General features: G+C 33.1%; 5 protein-coding genes across 8 annotated transcripts; 3 read left to right on the forward strand and 2 right to left on the reverse strand.

Moving 5' to 3' along the window:
- Positions 1-178: 178 nt before the first annotated feature.
- Positions 179-2,938, reverse strand: LOC113512137 (ribosome biogenesis regulatory protein homolog). Its single transcript, XM_026895936.3, has 5 exons — positions 2,679-2,938; positions 2,307-2,579; positions 1,736-1,955; positions 1,040-1,302; positions 179-471 (listed from the first exon to the last, which is right to left on the reverse strand). The coding sequence occupies exons 1-5, from the start codon at positions 2,825-2,827 to the stop codon at positions 324-326; spliced, it is 1,053 nt and encodes a 350-aa protein (XP_026751737.2). The 5' UTR covers positions 2,828-2,938; the 3' UTR covers positions 179-323.
- A 125-nt stretch (positions 2,939-3,063) lies between these two features.
- LOC113512035 (INO80 complex subunit C) lies at positions 3,064-4,941 on the forward strand. The gene is made up of 2 exons (XM_026895796.3): positions 3,064-3,348; positions 4,194-4,941. The coding sequence occupies exons 1-2, from the start codon at positions 3,201-3,203 to the stop codon at positions 4,391-4,393; spliced, it is 348 nt and encodes a 115-aa protein (XP_026751597.2). The 5' UTR covers positions 3,064-3,200; the 3' UTR covers positions 4,394-4,941.
- Positions 4,942-5,685: 744 nt separating this feature from the next.
- Positions 5,686-7,370, forward strand: LOC113512052 (U3 small nucleolar RNA-interacting protein 2). Its single transcript, XM_026895820.3, has one exon. The coding sequence runs from the start codon at positions 5,820-5,822 to the stop codon at positions 7,161-7,163; it is 1,344 nt and encodes a 447-aa protein (XP_026751621.1). The 5' UTR covers positions 5,686-5,819; the 3' UTR covers positions 7,164-7,370.
- Positions 7,371-10,614: 3,244 nt separating this feature from the next.
- LOC113511786 (serine/arginine-rich splicing factor 2) lies at positions 10,615-15,762 on the reverse strand. 4 transcript variants are annotated; one of them, XR_008253872.1, is made up of 5 exons: positions 15,341-15,705; positions 14,936-15,076; positions 13,659-13,841; positions 12,991-13,051; positions 10,615-12,221 (listed from the first exon to the last, which is right to left on the reverse strand). XR_008253872.1 is itself a non-coding variant. In XM_052903388.1 (5 exons), exons 2-4 carry the CDS (start codon positions 15,520-15,522, stop codon positions 13,667-13,669), a joined length of 498 nt encoding a protein of 165 aa, XP_052759348.1. In that variant the 5' UTR covers positions 15,523-15,537; positions 15,625-15,762; the 3' UTR covers positions 10,615-13,051; positions 13,659-13,666. The 4 variants fall into 4 exon arrangements, 3 of the variants coding, with proteins under 3 accessions (XP_052759348.1, XP_031765160.2, XP_052759349.1); XM_052903388.1 differs by having other exon boundaries at positions 10,615-13,051; positions 15,341-15,537; positions 15,625-15,762; XM_031909300.2 differs by having other exon boundaries at positions 10,615-13,051; positions 15,341-15,542; positions 15,625-15,733.
- A 411-nt stretch (positions 15,763-16,173) lies between these two features.
- LOC113514132 (cilia- and flagella-associated protein 276) lies at positions 16,174-20,616 on the forward strand. Its single transcript, XM_026898130.3, has 3 exons — positions 16,174-16,490; positions 18,024-18,192; positions 18,839-20,616. Exons 1-3 carry the CDS (start codon positions 16,309-16,311, stop codon positions 18,977-18,979), a joined length of 492 nt encoding a protein of 163 aa, XP_026753931.2. The 5' UTR covers positions 16,174-16,308; the 3' UTR covers positions 18,980-20,616.
- Positions 20,617-20,620: the final 4 nt, after the last annotated feature.

Consider the following 20,620-nt stretch of genomic DNA (forward strand, 5'->3'; position numbering starts at 1 on the left):
AGTATTAGATGTATAAAGGTTGTATAGTGACATCCACGAGTAATAGAAAACAGAAATCCATTTTAGGATTGATGAATTCAACCATCTTTTGTTTTCATACAAGAGTATATTAAAATTAATTATCCTATAAAACCTTGGTTTACAAAACTTGAGTCTGTTATGGATTTAAACAAATAAAGTCTTTTGACTGTTTATTAAAAATTATACTGTTTTTTACATGTTATATAATATGGATATTTTACTTTCCACTTATTGACTGTTATAATAAAAGAAAAAGTACAACAATTAATTCCACAGTAACTTATTATCACAATATATTGTAACTATCTCCTTTTTCTGCCTGGAGTCTTTTTATTAGGATTTCTCTGTCCTCTACCAGCCTTAGGTTTCTTTGCAGAGAAGTTTGTAGCATTACCTTTGCCCTTACGCTTGCCTTTTGACGGTTTCATATTTTTCTTTTCTTCTGATCTCCTGTAAATAATATTGCATTTAGTAAAAGTTTGGTCATCATATAATCTATAAATGCTATTAAACGAAATTTTATCAGGTTGATTTGCGAATTGAAACCTTATTTGTTCTAGCAAATCAATATGGACACAAATTAGGGATGTGTAACAAGTCCATTACGCTGTTTCTTATTAGCACCTTATTTTGTTAAAAATTTGAATACAATATTTCATGAGCCATATTGAATTATAAATACCTCTTATAAATCCATTGTTGTCTTTTTATATTTCTTATTATATTTAATAATTACTAGCAGTTCCTCAAAGATTTTCACATATAAATCGGTATAAAAAGTATCTTATGTGTTAAGTTAGGATATAACTTATCTATGCACCAAATTTCATTCAAACCTATTCAGTCTGTTTAAGCATGATTAAGTAGTAGACATCCAAAGAAACTTTCTCATTTATAATAAAATGATGGGACATAAGACTCTTAGAAGGAACTTCCATTTTTGATAATCATGAATAGAAAGTTACATATAAATAAGATTATAGTTTATAAATTCTTTTAATTTTTATTTAATACTTACATGACTTGTTCATTGTGAATGTGCTTGGCTACAGCTTTTTCCATATCGATCTTGGGTCGCTTATTCAAAATAGAGTCAAGAAGATTAAGGTTACTTTCTCTTTCTGCCTGTGGAGTAGGTATTGGGGCTCTTCTCTTCCTCTCCTTGCCTGGTATAAGCTCATGGACACCTTTACCTCGTGCTTCCTTCTCTTTTGGCAGTTTGTCTTGGAATTTTCCTAAAGATGCTGTTGATGCTTTGGCAACTGTAGCTGCTGTCGCCAACTGAAATAAGATAAACCTTTTTGGTAAACTAATATTGTCTCTTTATCCATAACACATATGGGAACTATGATTTCTTGTAATAAAATTACTTGTTATAAAATATAACATAATTTAAAAAGGCTGATTTTGAGAATTTAAAATTATTATTTAATTTATTGATAATCTCTTTTGATATATGCATATGACTATAGCTTAAACTAAAGCTTCTTCAGTCTATAAATGCTTGATTGAAACACAGAAGAATTATAAAAACCAAGAATCTAATGTGGTCGTAAACGGTTATCTAGTGTGCATTGGTGCATAGCACACTGGTGTTTTTAGAATTATTTGGTTAAAAAAGATGCATATGTATTCTTAGACACATCTGTGAACCTTCACTTCTATCTTGGGATGGGCACAAAACTCCTCCCCTAAACTTAGTCTTAAGTCTTACCTGTGTAGCAGAAGCTTTGTCAGATGTAACTGGTAGTCCAACTCGAGGAATTTTGACCTTCCTAGCCCTAGCTATGTTTTTAAGTCGCTGTAATTCATTTTTAGCCACTTTTTCAGATTTCTCAGAAGCTTTTTTCTCATACATGTCAGTCATAGGATCAACATTTTGTGGTACTTCTATGAGCCAATTTTTCTCTTTCTCAGCAGCTGCTTTCCTAAAACTGTTAAACAAGTAAATTATTAATTGTAAGTCAATTTTAGCATACCCTACAGTGTAGATAAAAGTTAATCCCATTTCTGTGACAATGTTAAATAAATAAATGGAAGATGTTAAAAATACAAAAAAAAAGTATATGTTAAAGAATAAATTACTAGAATACTAAGAGTAGGGATTACCACTCTTAGTATTTTATTAATTTGTAAAATAATAATTTTTCATTGATTACCCTTAATATTAACCAAGGGCAGTTAATGATAGTGTTTATGAAACAATAATAAATTCTTTAATGAACTTTAACGTTTCCATACAGTACATACAATGTAGCACTAAATAATATTAACAATAAACTAACCCATAAAGGGGCACCCATTTCTGCAATTGTTCATCCCACTGTAGTTTGTCTTTCTTCTTTTTCGTGATACCTTTGGCTTTAGCAAACTCCTGCCATTTGGTCAATGGTCTCGGTTTGGGTACAGGCTTAGCGCGAGGTAGAACAGTCGTAGGTTGTGGTAGCCGAACAACTATGGCCTCGTCGATTCTTTCAGTGGGCAATTCCCATATCTTGTTCAGCAATAACTGCGTGTTATCCCGGGTTAGTGAATGTAAGTAATCATCTTTGTTAGATCTGTAAATAAGTTAAAATATTCATTGTTAATATAAAAACACGTGGAAAAGCGAACATGATATTGTATAATATTGTAAATCAACATTATAAAATTCTTACTTCAGTAACTTTGAGTCCACATCATTTGTATCAAAAGCAAGAAGAGTGCCCAAATCAAATTCTAAATCCAAATGCTTGTCAACAGTGATTGGTTTATACTTTTCAGCTTTCTTTTGCTCATTTAATAATATTTGATTGACAATATCCATCCTGTTAAATATGCAAAAACTTTAGGATTTTAAATATCCACATTTAAATAAAACTTCTTAACCTCACTTTTTGTGATTGATTAGATTTTGACGTCACGCACGTTTTTCATGCTTATCATCTGTCAACCAAAAGTTTTAGTTTAGAACCGCAGGTACTATTCTTAATCTATGCTAGGTACGTATTGTTTTAAATCGACGAACTTCTGTTTTTATTTTTATTAATGGCAACTCGTCTATTTTGACTACCTTATGAATTTTTTTAGTATTTGTTTTCTATCACATACATAGTAAATAATTTTTTTTTTCAATTAATTTTAAATACCTAGGTGCTAACATAAAGAACCCGTATTTAATTATTACAAAGGTATTTAGTATGACTGCCGATTCAGAAAATAATTATTGTTTTAAAACAGAAAATAAATTTATTGTAAAAAGTGGATGTAAAAAACGAATGTGGAGATCATTAAAGCAAATATTGACAGCTGAACGAGCTTTACCATGGCCTAATGAAGCAGTATTATGTATGTGATTTTATATATGCATATTAGGTAATTAGATAATAATTAATAAATAATTATAACCTCATTTTGCATCATCGAATCTACCGAAAAATATCTACAGAGTGTCCCAATAAATATTTTATTTTCTTACTCAAGACAGTCTTGGAAGAGGACTAATTCTGCAACTCATGTTTATTATTAATCTTCACTTATGCTGCACTTGTGCTCTATAATAATGAGCCATCATCAGGCAGTACCACACTAATGTTGTAAGTAGGGAAAGTCCTAGCAATATTACCCTTAGATCTATCTCCACTCCAATTCTTACTGAGGTCATTGTGGTTAATTGTTGAATTTGTCGTGAGAGTCAAACTGATCTGCTGCATCTGGTTGAAAAGGGATTCTTAGGAATGGACTCTAATAGCTCCATTGGTAGCAATATCAGGTCAATCTTCATATGGTTCCCACTGTAAAATCATGGTTAATTCTTAAAAAATTCATTATGATGGATTAACTAATTGATCTGTTTTCATCCTCATCTATCATCTCTCAATAGTGTTCTGCCAGCATATAACTATGGTTATTATGCAGGCGGGTTACTATTCCTTTTTATCATAAAAAAGATCTTCACACTCAACTATTGTCCTTCTCTGATGCCCTATGTATACTGATAATGCAGGCAAGGTCAATATTTCATTTTTGCTTAAAGAAAGGTAAGGAAAGTTTGTAAAGATGTTTAACCTATATAACATATTAGAACAAATATTAAAGAAAATTTTAGATTTAATTAGACCGTACCATAGGGATACTTTTTGTCCTAATGCCATATGCAATGTATACTCTATCATATCTCTTTATTATTTCAGATTACTCTATAAATGCTCCACCAACATTTAAGCCAACTAAGAAGTACTCAGATATATCTGGTCTACCAGCACCATACATAGACAGACACTCCAAACTTTACTACAGTAATGCTGAAGAGTTTGCCACAGTAAGAAGTTTACCAATGGATATAACAGCTGGATATCTGCAATTAAGAGGAGCTAATACAATTGTGGGTTGAATAGCAAGCTTTTCATTTTGAATACTTTTGAATCATTTGTCCAATTTTAGAATCTTAGGTTTTTATCCAAGCGGTATATAATTATAAATAAAAAAGAGGTTCACTGACATAATTTACTTAGATTATAATTTATAGGATCATCAGCTCTAACAATTATAATTGTCAGACTTGGTTCTTACATATCTATAACCAAAATAAAAAAGTCAGTTTGTCAGTATCTAATAGAACGGAGCGTAATATAAAATCTAAGAAAAATGACAAATATGTATAGGCAATAAATCCAGAAAACTGAAATTGTCAAGGAATAGACACAATTCATTAGGTAAATGGAATGATAGTCTCTGCCTGGATAAAAAGGCATACACAAACTGAATAAAATATGGAGGGATAATATAGTACAGATAGGTGGAAAGTTGTATGCTAAAAGTTGGAGGAATCCTGCACCAATGGTACACAGAAATCTGACAATCAATAATACTAATTAATCTTTTATTTTCTGATAATTACTTAATGTTTAAATAAAGGCTTATTTATTATTTTTGCATTTATTTATGTGTTTTCTTTTTTATTATCAGAAAAATCTTCCTTATGCTTGGGTCTATGACTATTCATTATAAGCTAAACTTGTACCGTAGCAATTACTTGTTCTGTTTCTGACCTTATGATCACTTGTTTCCCATTTTGTTACTACTAACTACTGAGTCCATATTTTCTTATAGAGTTAAAATCTATTTTAAATTGGTACACATAATATACATTGTCAAAACAATAAAATCTCTAGTATTAAAAACAATTCCCATGTAGTTCGGGCATAGAATAGGCCACCACTTCTTTTCCCACGGGTGTCATAAGAATCGTCTAAGTGAGGGCGAGGGATGGACAGCAGCGTCCCTCTTAAAACATTTCTTAAGCCTAACTGCGGTTGCTATTCCGCCTACCAAGTATGGCAACAACTGACAAAACAGTTAAAGGCTGATATGATGATGATTAAAAACAACACTATTAAATTATACAATGATTAACTTTTCCCACTTTAATCGGTATATAAAGTAATCTGTCTTAATCTATTGTGTATCAAATTTTATTTTAATCCTTTCAGCTGTTGAAATATAATTAAGTAACAAATATACAAACAGCCTTTGCATTTCTAATAGTAGGAGAAATAATAATATTCAAAAAAATAATATAAAGAAAAATAATATTTCAGAAATGACCGTAGATAAAGCTTTCACTAAACAAACTATCGAATTATTAGATTATAACAAGATTTTGGATAAAAATTAGTCAAACACTAGTTGTTGTAACTGTCACTGTCAGGTGCATGCTGTTGAGGCTGTCAAAAATTTTTAGGTTAGTTTACTCAAAACAAAAGTTTCTTTTTTAAATCGCATTTAACTGAATTAAAAATAAATTAAAACTATTTAAAATGTCTTCCTCCTTCTTCTTAAGAGGTAAATCAAGACAAGTGCATAAAAGAAAAGGGGATAAAATAAAAACTCGGACGAAGAAAACTGCACCTAACCTAGAGAATGGCCATGAATCTTCAGAAAGCGATTTGGATATTAAAAAGTTCTCCGATGCCGAAGAGTCGGAAAGTGAACATGAGACCGCTGAACAAACAAAATTACGATTAGCAAAGAAATATCTCGAAGAAATAGAAAAAGAAGAAGCTAAGCGTGCTGAGCTAAAGGAGCTCGATGATGTCGTAGAGAAGAGATTGCATAAAGATTATTTAGAACAGAAAGGCAAATTGAAGGTACAGGTAGCAGACAGCTATATTGTTCCGACTGATGGGGACTGTCGACTGATACGTGCCAGAGAACATCGGCTCACGCTCACATGTGTGTGCGTAAGCAGTGATGGACAGTTTGTGTTCACAGGTAGCAAGTGTGGTACTATAATTAAATGGGGTGTAAAAGAGAAACGGAAACTCGGCTGTATAACATACAAAACACATTCCAAGTATTTGAAAGGTGGAATAAGTTCAGTAGCAATAACAACAGATATAAAATTCCTAGCTTCATCTGATCAGTCAGCTGACATACAGATATGGGACCCAAATACTTTGAAGCATTGTCATACATTTAAAGGTCACAAAGATTCAGTGACTGGTGTTGTATTTAGAAAGAATACACATGAATTATACTCGGCAAGTAAAGATAGGTCAGTGAAAATTTGGTCTTTAGATGAAATGGCATATGTTGAAACACTGTTCGGTCACCAGTCTCCAGTAATGTCAATTGATGCATTGACAAGAGAGTGTGCCATAACAGCAGGGGGCCGGGATACTACTATTAGAATATGGAAAATAGTTGAAGAATCACAGCTTATATTTAATGGACCTGTTGGTACCATAGATGAAGTTAAATTATTAGATGAAGAGCATTTCGTGTCGGGAAGTGATAATGGTTCACTTTGTGTGTGGAGTGTGTTAAAAAAGAAACCGTTATGTACTGTGAATGAAGCCCATGGAGTGGAAAATGATGTTCCAAGATGGATTACGAGCCTTGCAACTTTATTGAACTCTGATGTGTTTGCATCAGGTTCTTATGATAACACAATTAGGTTATGGAAAGTTTGTGACTCATATAGGAAAGTGTTACCTTTATTCAATATAGAGGTTAATGGTTTTGTTAACTCGATGCAGTTTACAGGTGATGGTAAACAACTTTATGCGGCACTAGGTCAGGAGCATAAAGGAGGCAGATGGTTTAGGCTAGCTACTGGAAAGAATGGACTGTTAGTTGTTAATTTTAACTTCAAGTCATAAGGTTATATCTATAATAATGTGACAATAAAATTATTAAATTTATATTTGCAAAATGTATATTTTATTTATAATTCACAGACAGTTCTGTTAATTGCATATTTTTATAGAAATGTTATTAAAATATAAATTTATTGAGGGTTCAAATACTGTCAATTTCAAAACTATTTTCAGTCACTCTATTGGAATATGATTTTTATATGTTAATTACATCTTTGTTTTATTTGTATTTATTTAAGTACTTTTTAAATTAAAATTTTTCAAATATATATCCCTAGAAACTTGTTTACTAATGTGTGGACTATATCAATGGTGATAATGATAAAACCCACAGAAAAAAAAAATAACATCCATTAGAGAGAAAGTAAGTATTAATTGTGATTATTAGATTAACTTCACACTACATTTATGAAGTAAAATTTTTTAACTCTACATGCACCACAACACAATCTAAGGTAGATTGTTGTATGCAAACAAGTGGGAATATACTCATACATAATAATCATATGAATACTTACTTTCTCTCTAATATGTAGTTAAATATTAGTATTTTTTTCTGTGGGTTTTATCATCTTTCACTTACACTATTACTTATAATGAGTACAGTATATAAAAAAATGTACCACATAATAGTAGAAAATTAAACAAATTTTATGTATAGTAAAAATATGTCCTGGTATATAAAACTACGAAAAATGTTAGATTAAATGCCAGATAAACCTCTATCTAATTTCATTTAGATATACAAAATATGTCTTACAGTGCCTAGAAATGCAGATTAAAAATTTTGTTAAGTTTAGTTTTTAAAGATTTATTTTTTTAATTTGATCTATGAAGCCTACCAACAAACAATAACTTCTTTCTAAATTTAGAAATCTACACAGAAAAATTGCTAATAACTTGCAATTTTAGAATTTGTTAATATAAAAATTTATGTGGATTATAAATTTTGCAAGTATTGTTTTATTGTACTAAGGCAGAGTGGTGTATCTCTTTCTAAGTCTTGTTTTTGCCACTCTAGCTTTTATTTATGGGTAAAAACTAGTCTGCATATAGTGAGGGATGATAGGTGAGAATGAAAGAAAGTCAGCTGATCCTGATAAATTCGAGAATTACACAGAGAATCGCGTGTAGGTCAACCTGATAAAGTATATTATTAGTAATGGGACTGTTACATCGCCTAACGAACAGTCCTTTCGTCCTAGCAAGTTTGCTTGCAAGGTTACACTGTGAAGGGCGAGAAATAGTCCTCATCATCGTGTCAATCATTATCTGTCCACTGCTGAACATAGGCCTCCACCATCAACTGCCATAAAGAACGGTCCTGAGTCACCTGCAGCCTCTGAGTTATACGGTAATGCATTGAAATTACAGGCTCAGGAATTGCAATGGGCTCGATTTAGAGCAAGAATCCGTGGTGGCCGGGGAGAAAGGGATTGTTAGTAATGGAGACTGAGAATTCCATTGCTAGCAATATACCCAACCAGGTCGGCCTCCCCGCGGTTCTCCCTGAAAACTTTAATGGTAAATTCCTGATGAATTCATCATGATGGGCTAACTGGCCTGTTTTCATTCTCATCTGTCACCCTTTACTGGTGCTCCGCCAGCGTATCCCGTTAGCGCAGGCGGAGTTACCATACCATTTTCATCCATCAAAAAAAGATCTCTGGTGGCCGGACCTTCGTTATATTATAAAAGCTGAAAGTTTCTCTGCGCATGTCCCTAATAAAGGTAAGAACGATCAGTGAGTATGTTGTTTAGATCATCGTGACTTTGGTAGGTAGCAGGTAAAAAGGGTGTATAAAATTCCTCCCAAAATTGTCGGAAGTGTAATTTTTATATTTTTTTCGGGATTATATCAGAAATTACGTCATCTATTGTCAGACACCATTAAATTTAAATTATGATTACATTATAGGTTAAAAGCCGAATTTTATATGCAGTGGTACCTCGATATACGTGTTTTGAGTGATTGTTAGTAATGGGGGTCTAACAATCCCCTTTCTAGCAATCTATCAGGTCGATCTCCACGCGGTTCCCCCTGGAAACCATCGAGGTTAATTCTTGTGGATTTGTCACGATGGGCTAACTGGCCTCATTTCATCTTCACTTATCATACATCACTGGTACCCGCCAGTTTATATCGATATCGCAGGCGGGCTCACTATTTCATGTTCACCCATTAAGAAATAAAATCTCCCACCTTAGAGTAGAACTGTCTCAGTGTGCTTGTTTCCCTCGTTTTCGAAGCATTTTTGATAAGCTGGGTTCGCGTTTTTTGCTTTTTGTACATTAACATTATCACATTTATATCTATGGCTCCGAAGAATATGGTTTTTTTTGTACAACTTAGAATGGCAAACAAGCTGACGGCCCACCTGATGGTAAGTGGTAACCGTCGCCTATAGACATGAGCAGTACCATGGACATAACAGAGTATACTGTTTCGCCCATGATACCCCCATGCTTTGCCATTCCTGAGGACTCATGTGTTATTCCTCTGTACCCAGTAAATTCACGCCATATCCCACCCTTCAAACCGAATGCAAATGCACAGCCATCCAAACACAGCTGCTTCATGGTTGAAACACGAACCGGACAGAGGTACCCAAGCAATCGACTTTTGTACAAAGTCTCCCTCTGGTAATGTCTATTAAAGCGTGAAATAAAAAAAAACATGAGCAAGGTATGCAATTTATAAATAAATGTTTCTTCATGTAAATACATTTTTCTTGTTCAGGAACACTTAACAACTGAGGTGTTTTTTTGGGAGTTAGAACGGATTAATTGCATTTCAATTAATTTCAATGGGGAACTTTGATTTGAGATACGAGCAAGGTTACGGAACGAATTAAACTTGTATGTCGACGTACTACTGTATATTACTACCAAAACTATCAAAAAATGTTTCCTCAATAGTAAGACACTTTTTACATATTGTTAGACATGTCGAGTTTGCCGTAGATGTGAGCACGAAGTTATACTTGCATACATTTGCGGATGTAAGTAATAAGTTTAGAGAAATGGCGTAGTAATGGTACTATGGACATCGACTTAGTGTGGGTGTTATAGAGTATTCCGTAATACCATTGCCCAGTGTCCATGATGGAGCAGTTAGTGTATACTGAATGTTTATTTCTTTGCAAGCCCTTACACACAAACGTAAGCGACCTTTTAATGTTCAGCATAAAATAAATGGGGCCGTTCTAAGGTACAATTTCAGTAAAATTTTGCTTAACATAATATTCTGATAATTTCGTAAAACTACTGCTTTATTAATTCATATTGATTTTTACGCCAAAAAATTTTGCTGTAATATGAAATAAAAAATGTAATTTTACAGATATGGCCACTCGAATTTGACTCCATTACCACAAATAAAAGCCGCGCATGAATTGAATTTGTTCTGTATGGTAATTATGGAAAAGGTATTATTATACAAATAAAATTACAATTTATTTTAATACTATTGTTTATTTATTAAGATAAAACCTACACACAGTTCGGTGCCAGGTGTCCCACATCTGGTGACGCTTCTTTCTTGACTGCTACTTTCAAAGGAAAGGTTTACCGCGAAAAACCTATTGAAACCTTTCCTTTGAAATATATAAACGTAAATATAAACTGCAAAAATTAATACTACGCTGAAAACGTGTAAGTAGGTATGTACTTTAAAAATTTAATCGGTCGAAGGGCAGGAGAGGTGTTTTTGTCAATCGTGACAAGTATAAAGTGTATCTGCAAATCACAGCAATCAGCACAGGAAACTGCCACAGCAAACAGGCCAGCGAGCAGCACCGGCCTGCCAAACAAACGCATGTATTAGTTTGATGTCTGTGTGTCTATCGATCGGCTGTACCTACGTCAATGTTTTGTATTATCTACTCTGTTCATTATACGATTCAGTGAATTGCAAAACCCTATTAACTTTTGCCGCTCACGACCTGACAATTTTTTTTTAAATATACCAAAAAGTATTACAATAAATGAGCTGATAGTAAGAATCGGTATATAATAGAAAAGAGGAAAGAAATATTGCATAGGTTATTTGACTATATTGAAAATATTATTAGTCTGTTCATTTTTACGAAATATAGTGTAAAAATTATGTTTCCAGTTATTTTGGAACTGATTTCTATGGTTTGAACATATTTTATAGAACCATAGGAAATGTTAGGTGCCTCACTCCTGTGTCTCGTAAGATGGAACGAAGTATTGAATAAATATTTCACTGATAGTTCTATACTATATTTTCTATAGTACTATTAAGGTTTCTAAGAAAGTATTTGAAAGTTAATTTTTGTACGACGTAACACGTATTACGTGACCGCATATAGGTTTTTTTATTCGATCACTATTTTCTTTTTATACGGATAATACCAAAACATTTAATTTTAAATCTTATATATAAAATTCTCGTGTCACGGTGTTTGTTACCAAAATCTTCCGAAACGGCTTTACCGATTTTTATGAAATTTTGTGTGCATATTGGGTAGGTCTGAGAATCGGCTAACATCTATTTTTCATACCCGTAAGTGATAAGGGTGACCCACCCCAAAAATTTATTTTTTATTTTTTTGACAAATTTTTGTATTTTTATTATATTATAATTTAGCATTGAAAAATACATACTACTTTAAATTTTCATCGTTTTACGATCAACCCCTGTATTTTAATCACGACTTTTATATTTAGCAATAAGTGGTAAAACAACATTTACGGGGTCAGCTAGTTTGATATATATTTATATTACATAACATAATTGTACAAGTGATAATGGGTCAAATGGATTTTTTCAATAGTAGTCAAATATTCTATCGCAATATTTCCCCAATAAAATAGAGAATTGCTTTAATTTGAATTTGTTCATTTGCTACAGTCATCACGAAGATTTGGCGAGGAGCCTTTATACTATAAACGTAAGTTATGCGTGTCTCGTTTGTATAAATATAAAAGTTTACTCATAACTTATGAACGGCAACAACAGCAATTCAGCAGTTGTCAGCAAACAGCAAACCCCTCCCCCCCGCAAACCGCACCGCTCCCCGCATACTCCACAGCCTGAGCATACCAACATTGCCATTAATGAATTACAGTTGTTGTATTGAAACAATTCTAAATTAATGCCCTTCACTTTTATATTTTATTATAATCATTTTTGAAAATGAATAATTTTAGACAGGTTTACTTCTGACGTATCAGACGTATATTAAGGTTACAAAAATATAAGACCTACTACATTGAATAAACTGACAATTGAACAACAATATAATAAAGAAAAGTAATAACTTCATTCTTAAGAAGTTTGTTACCACAGACGAGGGGGTGCCATAAAATTGCCAAATTTAGCTCAATATGCCCTTGGGTTGTACATGATCTTCACAACAATTGTTTAATTTTAACCTGAAATAATATCTAACGACCATTAAAGGTCATACAATTTGTTCATGTTGATTAATCATATACATAAAACTGTGATAATTCATTACAATGTTAAAGTAATAGTTAATTTAAAATGACTCAGATTGTTATGTAGCGTTTATACAATAACTAAAATATAAAAAGAAAATATAACTAAAATTAATATCAGAGAAAAATGGACTAAATAGATGTTTTCTTTTACAAACTCTCAACTACATTACACTTTTGTATCAATATGAAATATTTTTGAATGAACGAACAAAATTATAAACATACAATTCTTACATAGTTTATCTAAATTTAAGAAACTTAAAATAATATTTGTTATCATGAATGATATAACCACTATAGTGTTCATAGTGGCTAGTCATAGGTCTGAAGATGGCTAGTGAGTAGAGGAGCATAGTACCTGGCCAAAGGCTGCCGAGTCATGTGGCACAACACTTCAGCTCACAACTGGTACCCTCAACCTGGAAAAACATAACACCACTGTTATTTTCGGCTTGGATCAGGACAATATGGGATCAACAAGATATTACAGTTTAACGGTAGTAAAAATTGGTTCATAACCTATTGCTGAAGATATTCATCTGTATAATTTATGTTACCACAAAGACTTTTCAGATGAATCATAATCTTTTTAAAAGTTCAATTTTATTATTATTACATTTTAAAGGGAGATTTTATATAAAACTGGTCTGTACAGCTATTTCTTTGGTGTCCATATTCTTTCTATTAAGAGTTGTTTGAATAACTGTTTTGGTTTGAAGAGAAAGGGATAATGTAGTGATTTTTCTAGGATTACAGGAATAAGAACTTAGTAATTTGGTATGGTAACAAACATAAATTAATTGACATAACATTATCCCTATCTGTCAGTCCTCCCTGTATGCCACTAGTATAATAGACTGATAATTTATTATACTAGTGGTATACTAATTAGATTCATTTTATATTATATTTAATAGTTATATCTATCTATCCTATTTAAGAGCTGTGCAGGTGGAGCTCTAGCCACTCACTATGATAATTATTATATATGATATAAAAAGTAAAGATAAAATATATGGGACTTACTCAACACTTCAGTGCCTAGAGCGTGACCTGGAGCGGCTGTGGCTGCGCGAGCGGCCGCGTGAGCTCTTCGAGTCGGAGCGAGAGCGAGAACGCGAGCGGGACCGGCTGCGCGTGTACGAGCGCCGCCTGGACCGCGAACGGGACCTGGATCGACGACGTGAACGAGACCGTGAACGCGAGTGGCTAAAAGAAATACCATCACACATACATATGAGTTTCATTCACTAATCCATTGGTATATTCCTTCGCTGCTCAGGACTCACGGAAGCAATCACCACCTAATTTAAAATGTAAGCAGTCTAATTCATTAAGCGGTTTGTTTGTAGCAATTGATATTGGCAAATATGAATATGTATATAAATTTGAAGAATTTCTTTATAATGTTACATGGTATAAAATCAAGTGTTATTTTTAAGGGCGAGTATTCACTAAGAACATGAAATATAGGTAATGTAATAGAGTAAGGCTAAAAAACAAGAACTAGGTAGGTCCAACACTTACTATGCAAGAATAATCTACATTTATTATTTTATACTATAAAATAAACAGTGATATAATTCATATGTGGCAGAGTAAATGCTTTTAATTATAATAAGAATAATAAAAATTAATTCAGTATTTAAGAATTTCCTCCCTTTTAAATATGTATTGAGGTTATGATTATATATGATTATGTTCATGTCTATAAGTAAAAATTATTACTTCCCATCAAGTGGACCATCACTTTAATTGTTGTTCTTAATTGAATAATAAAATAAATTTAGTGGAGGAAGGAAGGATGGAGCGAAGGAGGAAACATAGAGGACACTCCAATTTTAAATTAGTGAATATATTAAAATACAATAGAGGCATTTTCTTATGCGACATTATTTGATATACTTCATGAACAGGCAGTCAATACTAACATTAATATGGTAATAGTATGGTCTATAAATTAGTATATCTAATAAAGTTTATTTTAGAGAAGATATACTATTTAGTTAGTTAATTAAAATGTATTTTTATATAAGTGGATTTAAAGACATGAACAGAAGGGGGAAAAAGTTAAGTGTTTTCTTTAATATTTAAAAATACTGAACTAAATCTATTTTTAAGGCATTTATCACAAATAGTAATTAGCATTTAAGTGAAAATTAACATTCTATTGTACATTGTGCCACATGTTAATTTATAATCAAAAGGTACATATAAGCTTGTTTTCAGATTTAAGGGTCTGAAATGAAATGTTAAAGCAAAAGTAAGCATGATTGTGATATTTATAATATACAAATAAATACCTGCGGCGTCGGTCGTAGCGGCTTCTGTACGGCGATGAGGGGCGCCCATACCGGGCCATCTGTACACGAAGCTCCCTACCGTCCAACATACGTCCATCTAATGACTCTAAAGCTTCCTCTGCGTCTCTTCGGTCATAGAATCTACAAAAAAAAGACAATTTTTATTTCATTCGCCATAATTAGTCATGAATATATTTCATGTACAGAAACTATTAAAAATACCACTTTTGAAACAACATTTATTATTATATACATATATTATTATGTGTTGAGTTGCATGGTATTTATCGATCCTATAATTTATTAAAAACACCACATGGTAATGTTATTTTTAAATTAATTATCAGAAATGCATGGTAATATTTACCGGTATTGGAATGACGTCACAAATGATACTACACTTACCGGACAAAAGCGAATCCTCTGCTTTCCCTTGTATAACGATCTCTGGGAATATAAATATCTCCAACGTCGCCACATCTTTCAAATACTCGACGCAAATCTTCAGGTGTGGTACGGTATGTAAGATTATCCACTTTGAGGGACACCATGCCGTCGATACGCGGCGGGGGTCTTCCGTAACTCATTGTGAATTATTAGAACTACACTAAAACGAAGACACTTGTTCAGTAAAATAAAAAGACTAATAAATTAAATGAAGAGAGAGGAGATAATTTGTAGCTTCTGACCTCGAACTTCGAATTATAACCAATTGATAACAGAAGAGTTTAAGAACGTGAATGATCCAGTAAATATGGCTACCGGAAAAGAGAAAAGCATAAAGCGGATATTGCTTCATCGGTGTGGCCAATTTTTAAAATTTCTTCTCCTAAAAGAGATATTATACTATTATATTTTTTTTGAAAACTTATTTTCTTTCTTGAAAGAATACAAAAGAGAATAATATTCAATATAAATAATAGAATATAGAATAATAAATATCTACAATTTTATTACAATTAATAAGTAGATTAGAATAAAATTTCTTACTTAAAAATTTTTACTGAACCAATTAAGAAAAATATGGCCTAAAAACTATAAAATCAGGAAATTTTTAACAATACTGTATTTTTAGATATAAAAAGTCTAGATTTTATCCCAATTTTTGTTATTTGATTCTAAACCTCCATTATTAAAATTAAGGAGAAATTTTCTAAGTTGGTAACACTCTCTAGAACTTTCTGATGAAACCAGTGTTACCAATATAGAAAATTTTTGTTTTGCAAGGAGTTCGTTGCTATGGCTTTTGTTGATTATTTTAGACTACGATTTTGACTTGGTAAGAAATTTGGGGATAGGCAAAAATTCGAGTTAATATTTGGGTTACATCATATATAAAATTATTAGAGTGAATGTAACAACTTTTTAATAAAATGTCTGATATAAAACAAGTTCGGAATAAACAGCTCTTACCAGACCTTAGAAAGGAGGGCGAGCTGTCGAAAGAAATTATTTTGTCCACTAAGGAGAAACATGGTGTCCCTGCTGGGTCCAGATTGTTTTCCCATCATACCCTAGCCAGTATTAGAAGGCTTAGCTTTTTTCATCCATTCCAGTAAGTAATAATAATATCTGCCTTCCTAAAAGCATTTTTTTAAATGGCTGACAATGATATGGTAAACCCGCCTGCACTAGGAGTATACGCTAGCGGGGCCCCAGTGAAGAGTGATAGGTGACGATGAAAGCAGATCCATTAATCAATCGTGACGAATTCCACTGGAATTAATCACGATAGTTTCCAGGGGGAACTGCGTGGAGGTCGACCTAATAGGGTGTATTGCTAGTTATAAGAAAATTAGATCCCATTACTATCAATCCTTTTTTTCCCACCTTTGTTTTTGCATTTAGGCATCGTTGACGCAGTGGGTATTTTCATTCATTGCTAAAAATACTCTCGAATATATCGGCATATAAGATGGCGGGACATATACAGACGTTACATGTCCCGCCATCATACACTGATGAAAAAAAAATACACCTGTGTCAATTGCCTTCCAGCAATATCCTTAGTAGCATTTGGAACAATTGCTCTTTTATTGCAGGTGACTCTCTACAATGTATTTGTCTGTACGAGTGTTTCACTAGAGAAGTTATTTTTTTTTAATTTTGATGCTTGTTCTTGGATATAATATATTTTTTTAAGAATAAGAATATTTTTATCAAAGTAAACTTAATTACTAGCAGTTTTTAATAGTAACTTTTTTATAAATCTACTGCTCATTCGGAATCCAAATTTTCAAGTTTATATGTAACTTCAGATATTTATACTTTACAGCGGTCAGTTTTATTTTATATAAAGAAAGCAAGTATAAGTGACTATAATATGTGGTGAATTTGTACAGAAAAAAATATTTTAGGAAGGCTTTTCTATACATCCGAGTCGGTGTTACATTTTTAAGTCTATTATATATTATAGTATATTTTTAAGTCAAATTTGTTGCAAGACAATAAATAACTAGGCAGCAGGATTCGAATACATATTTCTCAATTTTTCGACCCAATTAGTTCTAAGGTTCTTATGTCATTATACCGCGGAACAGATATACATTTTGTTCAGAAGTACACTATTATTGCATGGTAGTTGAAAAGTTGAAATTTATGAAAATACGCCCATAGTATTGCAGGCGTTCATAGGCTACGGTATCCCCTTCTTGTCCGTAAGCTTGTTTCCCATTTCAGTGGGATAATCATTTTTCGAATTTTTCACCGTTTGTTTTGACGAACAATAATATCTCCTACTTACCTTGTTTCCTAAATTCCAATAGGCAGAGGTATTGTAAGGCCCGAGCGATTCGAGCTACCGCCTACAGCCACGCAATATGAAGGGAGTGAGGGGGAAAGGGATCCATAGCAATACACCCTATCAGGTCGACCTCCACGCGGCTCCCAACGGGCGGGGTTACCATTTCATTATCCATTAAAAAAAAATATGAAGGGAGTCGCACTCCATGAATGCATTTTTTTTATTTTAAGCTTATATGTTTTAAACCGACTTTTTTGCATTACCAATGGGCCAACACTACCCCACTGACCTGCCACTGACTTTAGAATTTTAATTTAACAAATAACCACAATTTTTCCTTTAAAGCTTGCCAGATGACAGTCTCGACTTCATTCTTTCCGCTACATACAATCATTCTACAGAGCAGTTTGCCGATAAAGAAGACCTTTATTTGCAGCCGGAAACGCATGGATGCGACACGTGGCGACGGTTGAGAAATACATTCAATAAATGCCCACCTGTTGTTATCCCCTTGGTATGAGTTGCGTTTTTGGTTTTAGAGTTTTCGCGACGTTTAAATAGCTTTGATTCAAACACGTAGATTTTATACATGGTGTTTGCATGGCTGTGTTTCGGATTGAAGGGTGGGATATGGCGTGAATTTACAGGGTACAGAGGAATAACACCTGAGTCCTCAGGAATGGCAACGCATGGGTGGTATCATGTGTGAAACAGTATATTCTGTTATGTCCATGGTACTGCTCATGTTTATAGGCGACGGTTACCACTTTCCATCAGGTGGGCCGTCAGCTTGTTTGCCATTCTAAGTTGTATAAAAAAAATACGTCAGTCTGATGATAAATAGCCACTGTAACCTATGTACGCCTGCAACACTGAGGGTGTTACGCGTTGCCGACCTTGAAGAAATCTTAATACACCTTTTTTGAAGACCACTATACTGTAGTTTCTTAACAGGGAGCTCATTCTGCAGCCTGATCGTTTGCGGGAGGAAATTCCTCTGAAACCGCAATGTACGCGACCATTGAGTGATTATTGATTGTGTGAAAAAATATAAGTTTGGAGTAAACAACTATATAGATATATTTATTTTTTATGCTTACATTTTAAGTGCGATTCCAGCTTGCTATAACGAGTTCTGAACGTTTTTATTTCATCATCAGGGCCATCCGATGAAGCTTGGAGGCGTCAAGGAGCACAAATCTCCTTTCAGTGTGAAATTGATGAATTCTGGAGTGCATTCCTCGCAAACTAATCCTGGATATAGCAGACAACCAGCTGGTGGCGCAATCTTTTTCTATTAATAATTTTGTAAGTTTTACTAATAATGTTACAATGATTATGCCGTGCATAGTTGGTTACAGAACCGGATTAAATATGTCGGATCCCCTAGACAATGTATGTCTTACTCATAAAAAATACAGCTATAATATTACTCTACATATAATAAATTGAAATGTGTTACGAAATATAGTGAGATATGACGATGTATAATAAAGAAAAAAAGAAACAAGGCAATAATTTGTCAGAAGAAATCTTCAGATGTAATTTTCATATAAAGAAACTTTCTCGAAAAAAGTTTTTTTCTGGGCACGGGACATCTGCTATTAAAGGGCTCCTAGGTAATTGCCTATACTGCCTAATTTATAATCCGGCCCTGGATACTTACGTAATTATACACAGAAATTGTAGCCGTGAAATATGCCTAGGAGTATTGCATAAAAAAAAAAAAAACTACCCAATGAATATTTAAAAATGTTTACTGTTATGTCATACTTGTACCAAATCATACGGTGGCGTGGCGTATAAATGATAATTTTTTCGATAATCCGCTCTGTTTGGATTAAAATAAGGTCATTAATAATTTGAAATTTACCGTTCTGTAACAACGCATCTAGATTAGTACATTCCAAACTTTGGCACTTAATTGTAAATCGGATGACTGATTAAATGTACCTACAATGGCACAATCATAAGAATACATAATATCAGTGGTACTAGTAATTACTAGAAACTTGCTATTTCAATATATTCCACTAGCATCGCCTGGGCCTTTATAGTAAATATTATTCACCATAAAAGCCTTATTTTTGTTTTAAAAAATTAATATGTATTTTTTTTTATACAACTTAGTATGGAATGGAGCAAACAAGCTGACGGCCCACCTGATGGAAAGTGGTAACCGTCGCCTATAGACATGAGCAGTACCATGGACATAACAGAGTATACTGTTTCGCCCATGATACCCGCCATGCGTTGCCATTCCTGAGGACTCGGATGTTATTCCTCTGTACCCTGTAAATACACGCCATATCCCACCCTTCAAACCGAAACACAGCCATGCAAACACAACTTTACAAGTTACACGGTTTTTTTTTTTAATTTATACCTATTGTACAGATATTAAAAGAAGTTGTAAGTAAGAAGAAAGGATAGTTAATTTCATTATCTGTTTTCGATTTTTGAAAATCGAAATGTTATGTGTTTCTTTCTAAGCATGCGAAAAAAAGTTTACGTGAATTTTGTGTCGTGTTATATGTACAATCGCACCTTTTGTGTGAAAGTAGGTAGATGCGGTTAGTATTTCGGCCGTTGGTGTTGGCGATATCTTGGTTACCAATATGCTTATAAATATCTTAATCCCAGACCGATCCATATATGGGTATTGACTCGGAGACAAACTTAGTGCAAATAGGTCCGCGTGTGGCAAAGGACATAAGGGATGTTGAGTTTGTCTCGTTTTCTTTTTTTGTTGTTGAAGTGTCGTCTTTTTTATGTGTTGTCAATAAAGGTGTATATTTTAAATTTGTATTTTAATTGTGTTATATCATCGTTATAATATATCATAATTTACGATGTTTAATTGAAATTTACAAGTGGACAATCATTTTATTTTATACAACTTAGAATGGCAAACAAGCTAACGGCCCACCTGATGGAAAGTG

The sequence above is a fragment of the Galleria mellonella genome, unplaced genomic scaffold, assembly GCF_026898425.1.
Source record: "Galleria mellonella isolate WM207_F2 unplaced genomic scaffold, CSIRO_AGI_GalMel_v1 utg139, whole genome shotgun sequence".
Classification (NCBI taxonomy): Eukaryota; Metazoa; Arthropoda; class Insecta; order Lepidoptera; family Pyralidae; genus Galleria; species Galleria mellonella.

Excerpts from the sequence above, each read along its gene's own strand:
- LOC113512052 (XM_026895820.3), top strand. The coding sequence starts at position 5,820 with ATGTCTTCCTCCTTCTTCTTAAGAGGTAAATCAAGACAAGTGCATAAA.
- LOC113512035 (XM_026895796.3), top strand. The coding sequence starts at position 3,201 with ATGACTGCCGATTCAGAAAATAATTATTGTTTTAAAACAGAAAATAAA. Across the intron at positions 3,349-4,193 it reads GCCTAATGAAGCAGTATTAT|ATTACTCTATAAATGCTCCA; the intron begins GTATGTGATTTT and ends TTATTATTTCAG.
- LOC113514132 (XM_026898130.3), top strand. The coding sequence starts at position 16,309 with ATGTCTGATATAAAACAAGTTCGGAATAAACAGCTCTTACCAGACCTT. Across the intron at positions 16,491-18,023 it reads AGCTTTTTTCATCCATTCCA|CTTGCCAGATGACAGTCTCG; the intron begins GTAAGTAATAAT and ends TTTCCTTTAAAG. Across the intron at positions 18,193-18,838 it reads CACCTGTTGTTATCCCCTTG|GGCCATCCGATGAAGCTTGG; the intron begins GTATGAGTTGCG and ends TTTCATCATCAG.
- LOC113511786 (XM_052903388.1), bottom strand. The coding sequence starts at position 15,522 with ATGAGTTACGGAAGACCCCCGCCGCGTATCGACGGCATGGTGTCCCTC. Across the intron at positions 15,077-15,340 it reads AGAGGATTCGCTTTTGTCCG|ATTCTATGACCGAAGAGACG; the intron begins GTAAGTGTAGTA and ends TTTTTTTTGTAG. Across the intron at positions 13,842-14,935 it reads CGCTACGACCGACGCCGCAG|CCACTCGCGTTCACGGTCTC; the intron begins GTATTTATTTGT and ends TATTTCTTTTAG.
- LOC113512137 (XM_026895936.3), bottom strand. The coding sequence starts at position 2,827 with ATGGATATTGTCAATCAAATATTATTAAATGAGCAAAAGAAAGCTGAA. Across the intron at positions 2,580-2,678 it reads GTGGACTCAAAGTTACTGAA|ATCTAACAAAGATGATTACT; the intron begins GTAAGAATTTTA and ends ACTTATTTACAG. Across the intron at positions 1,303-1,735 it reads ACAAAGCTTCTGCTACACAG|TTGGCGACAGCAGCTACAGT; the intron begins GTAAGACTTAAG and ends ATCTTATTTCAG.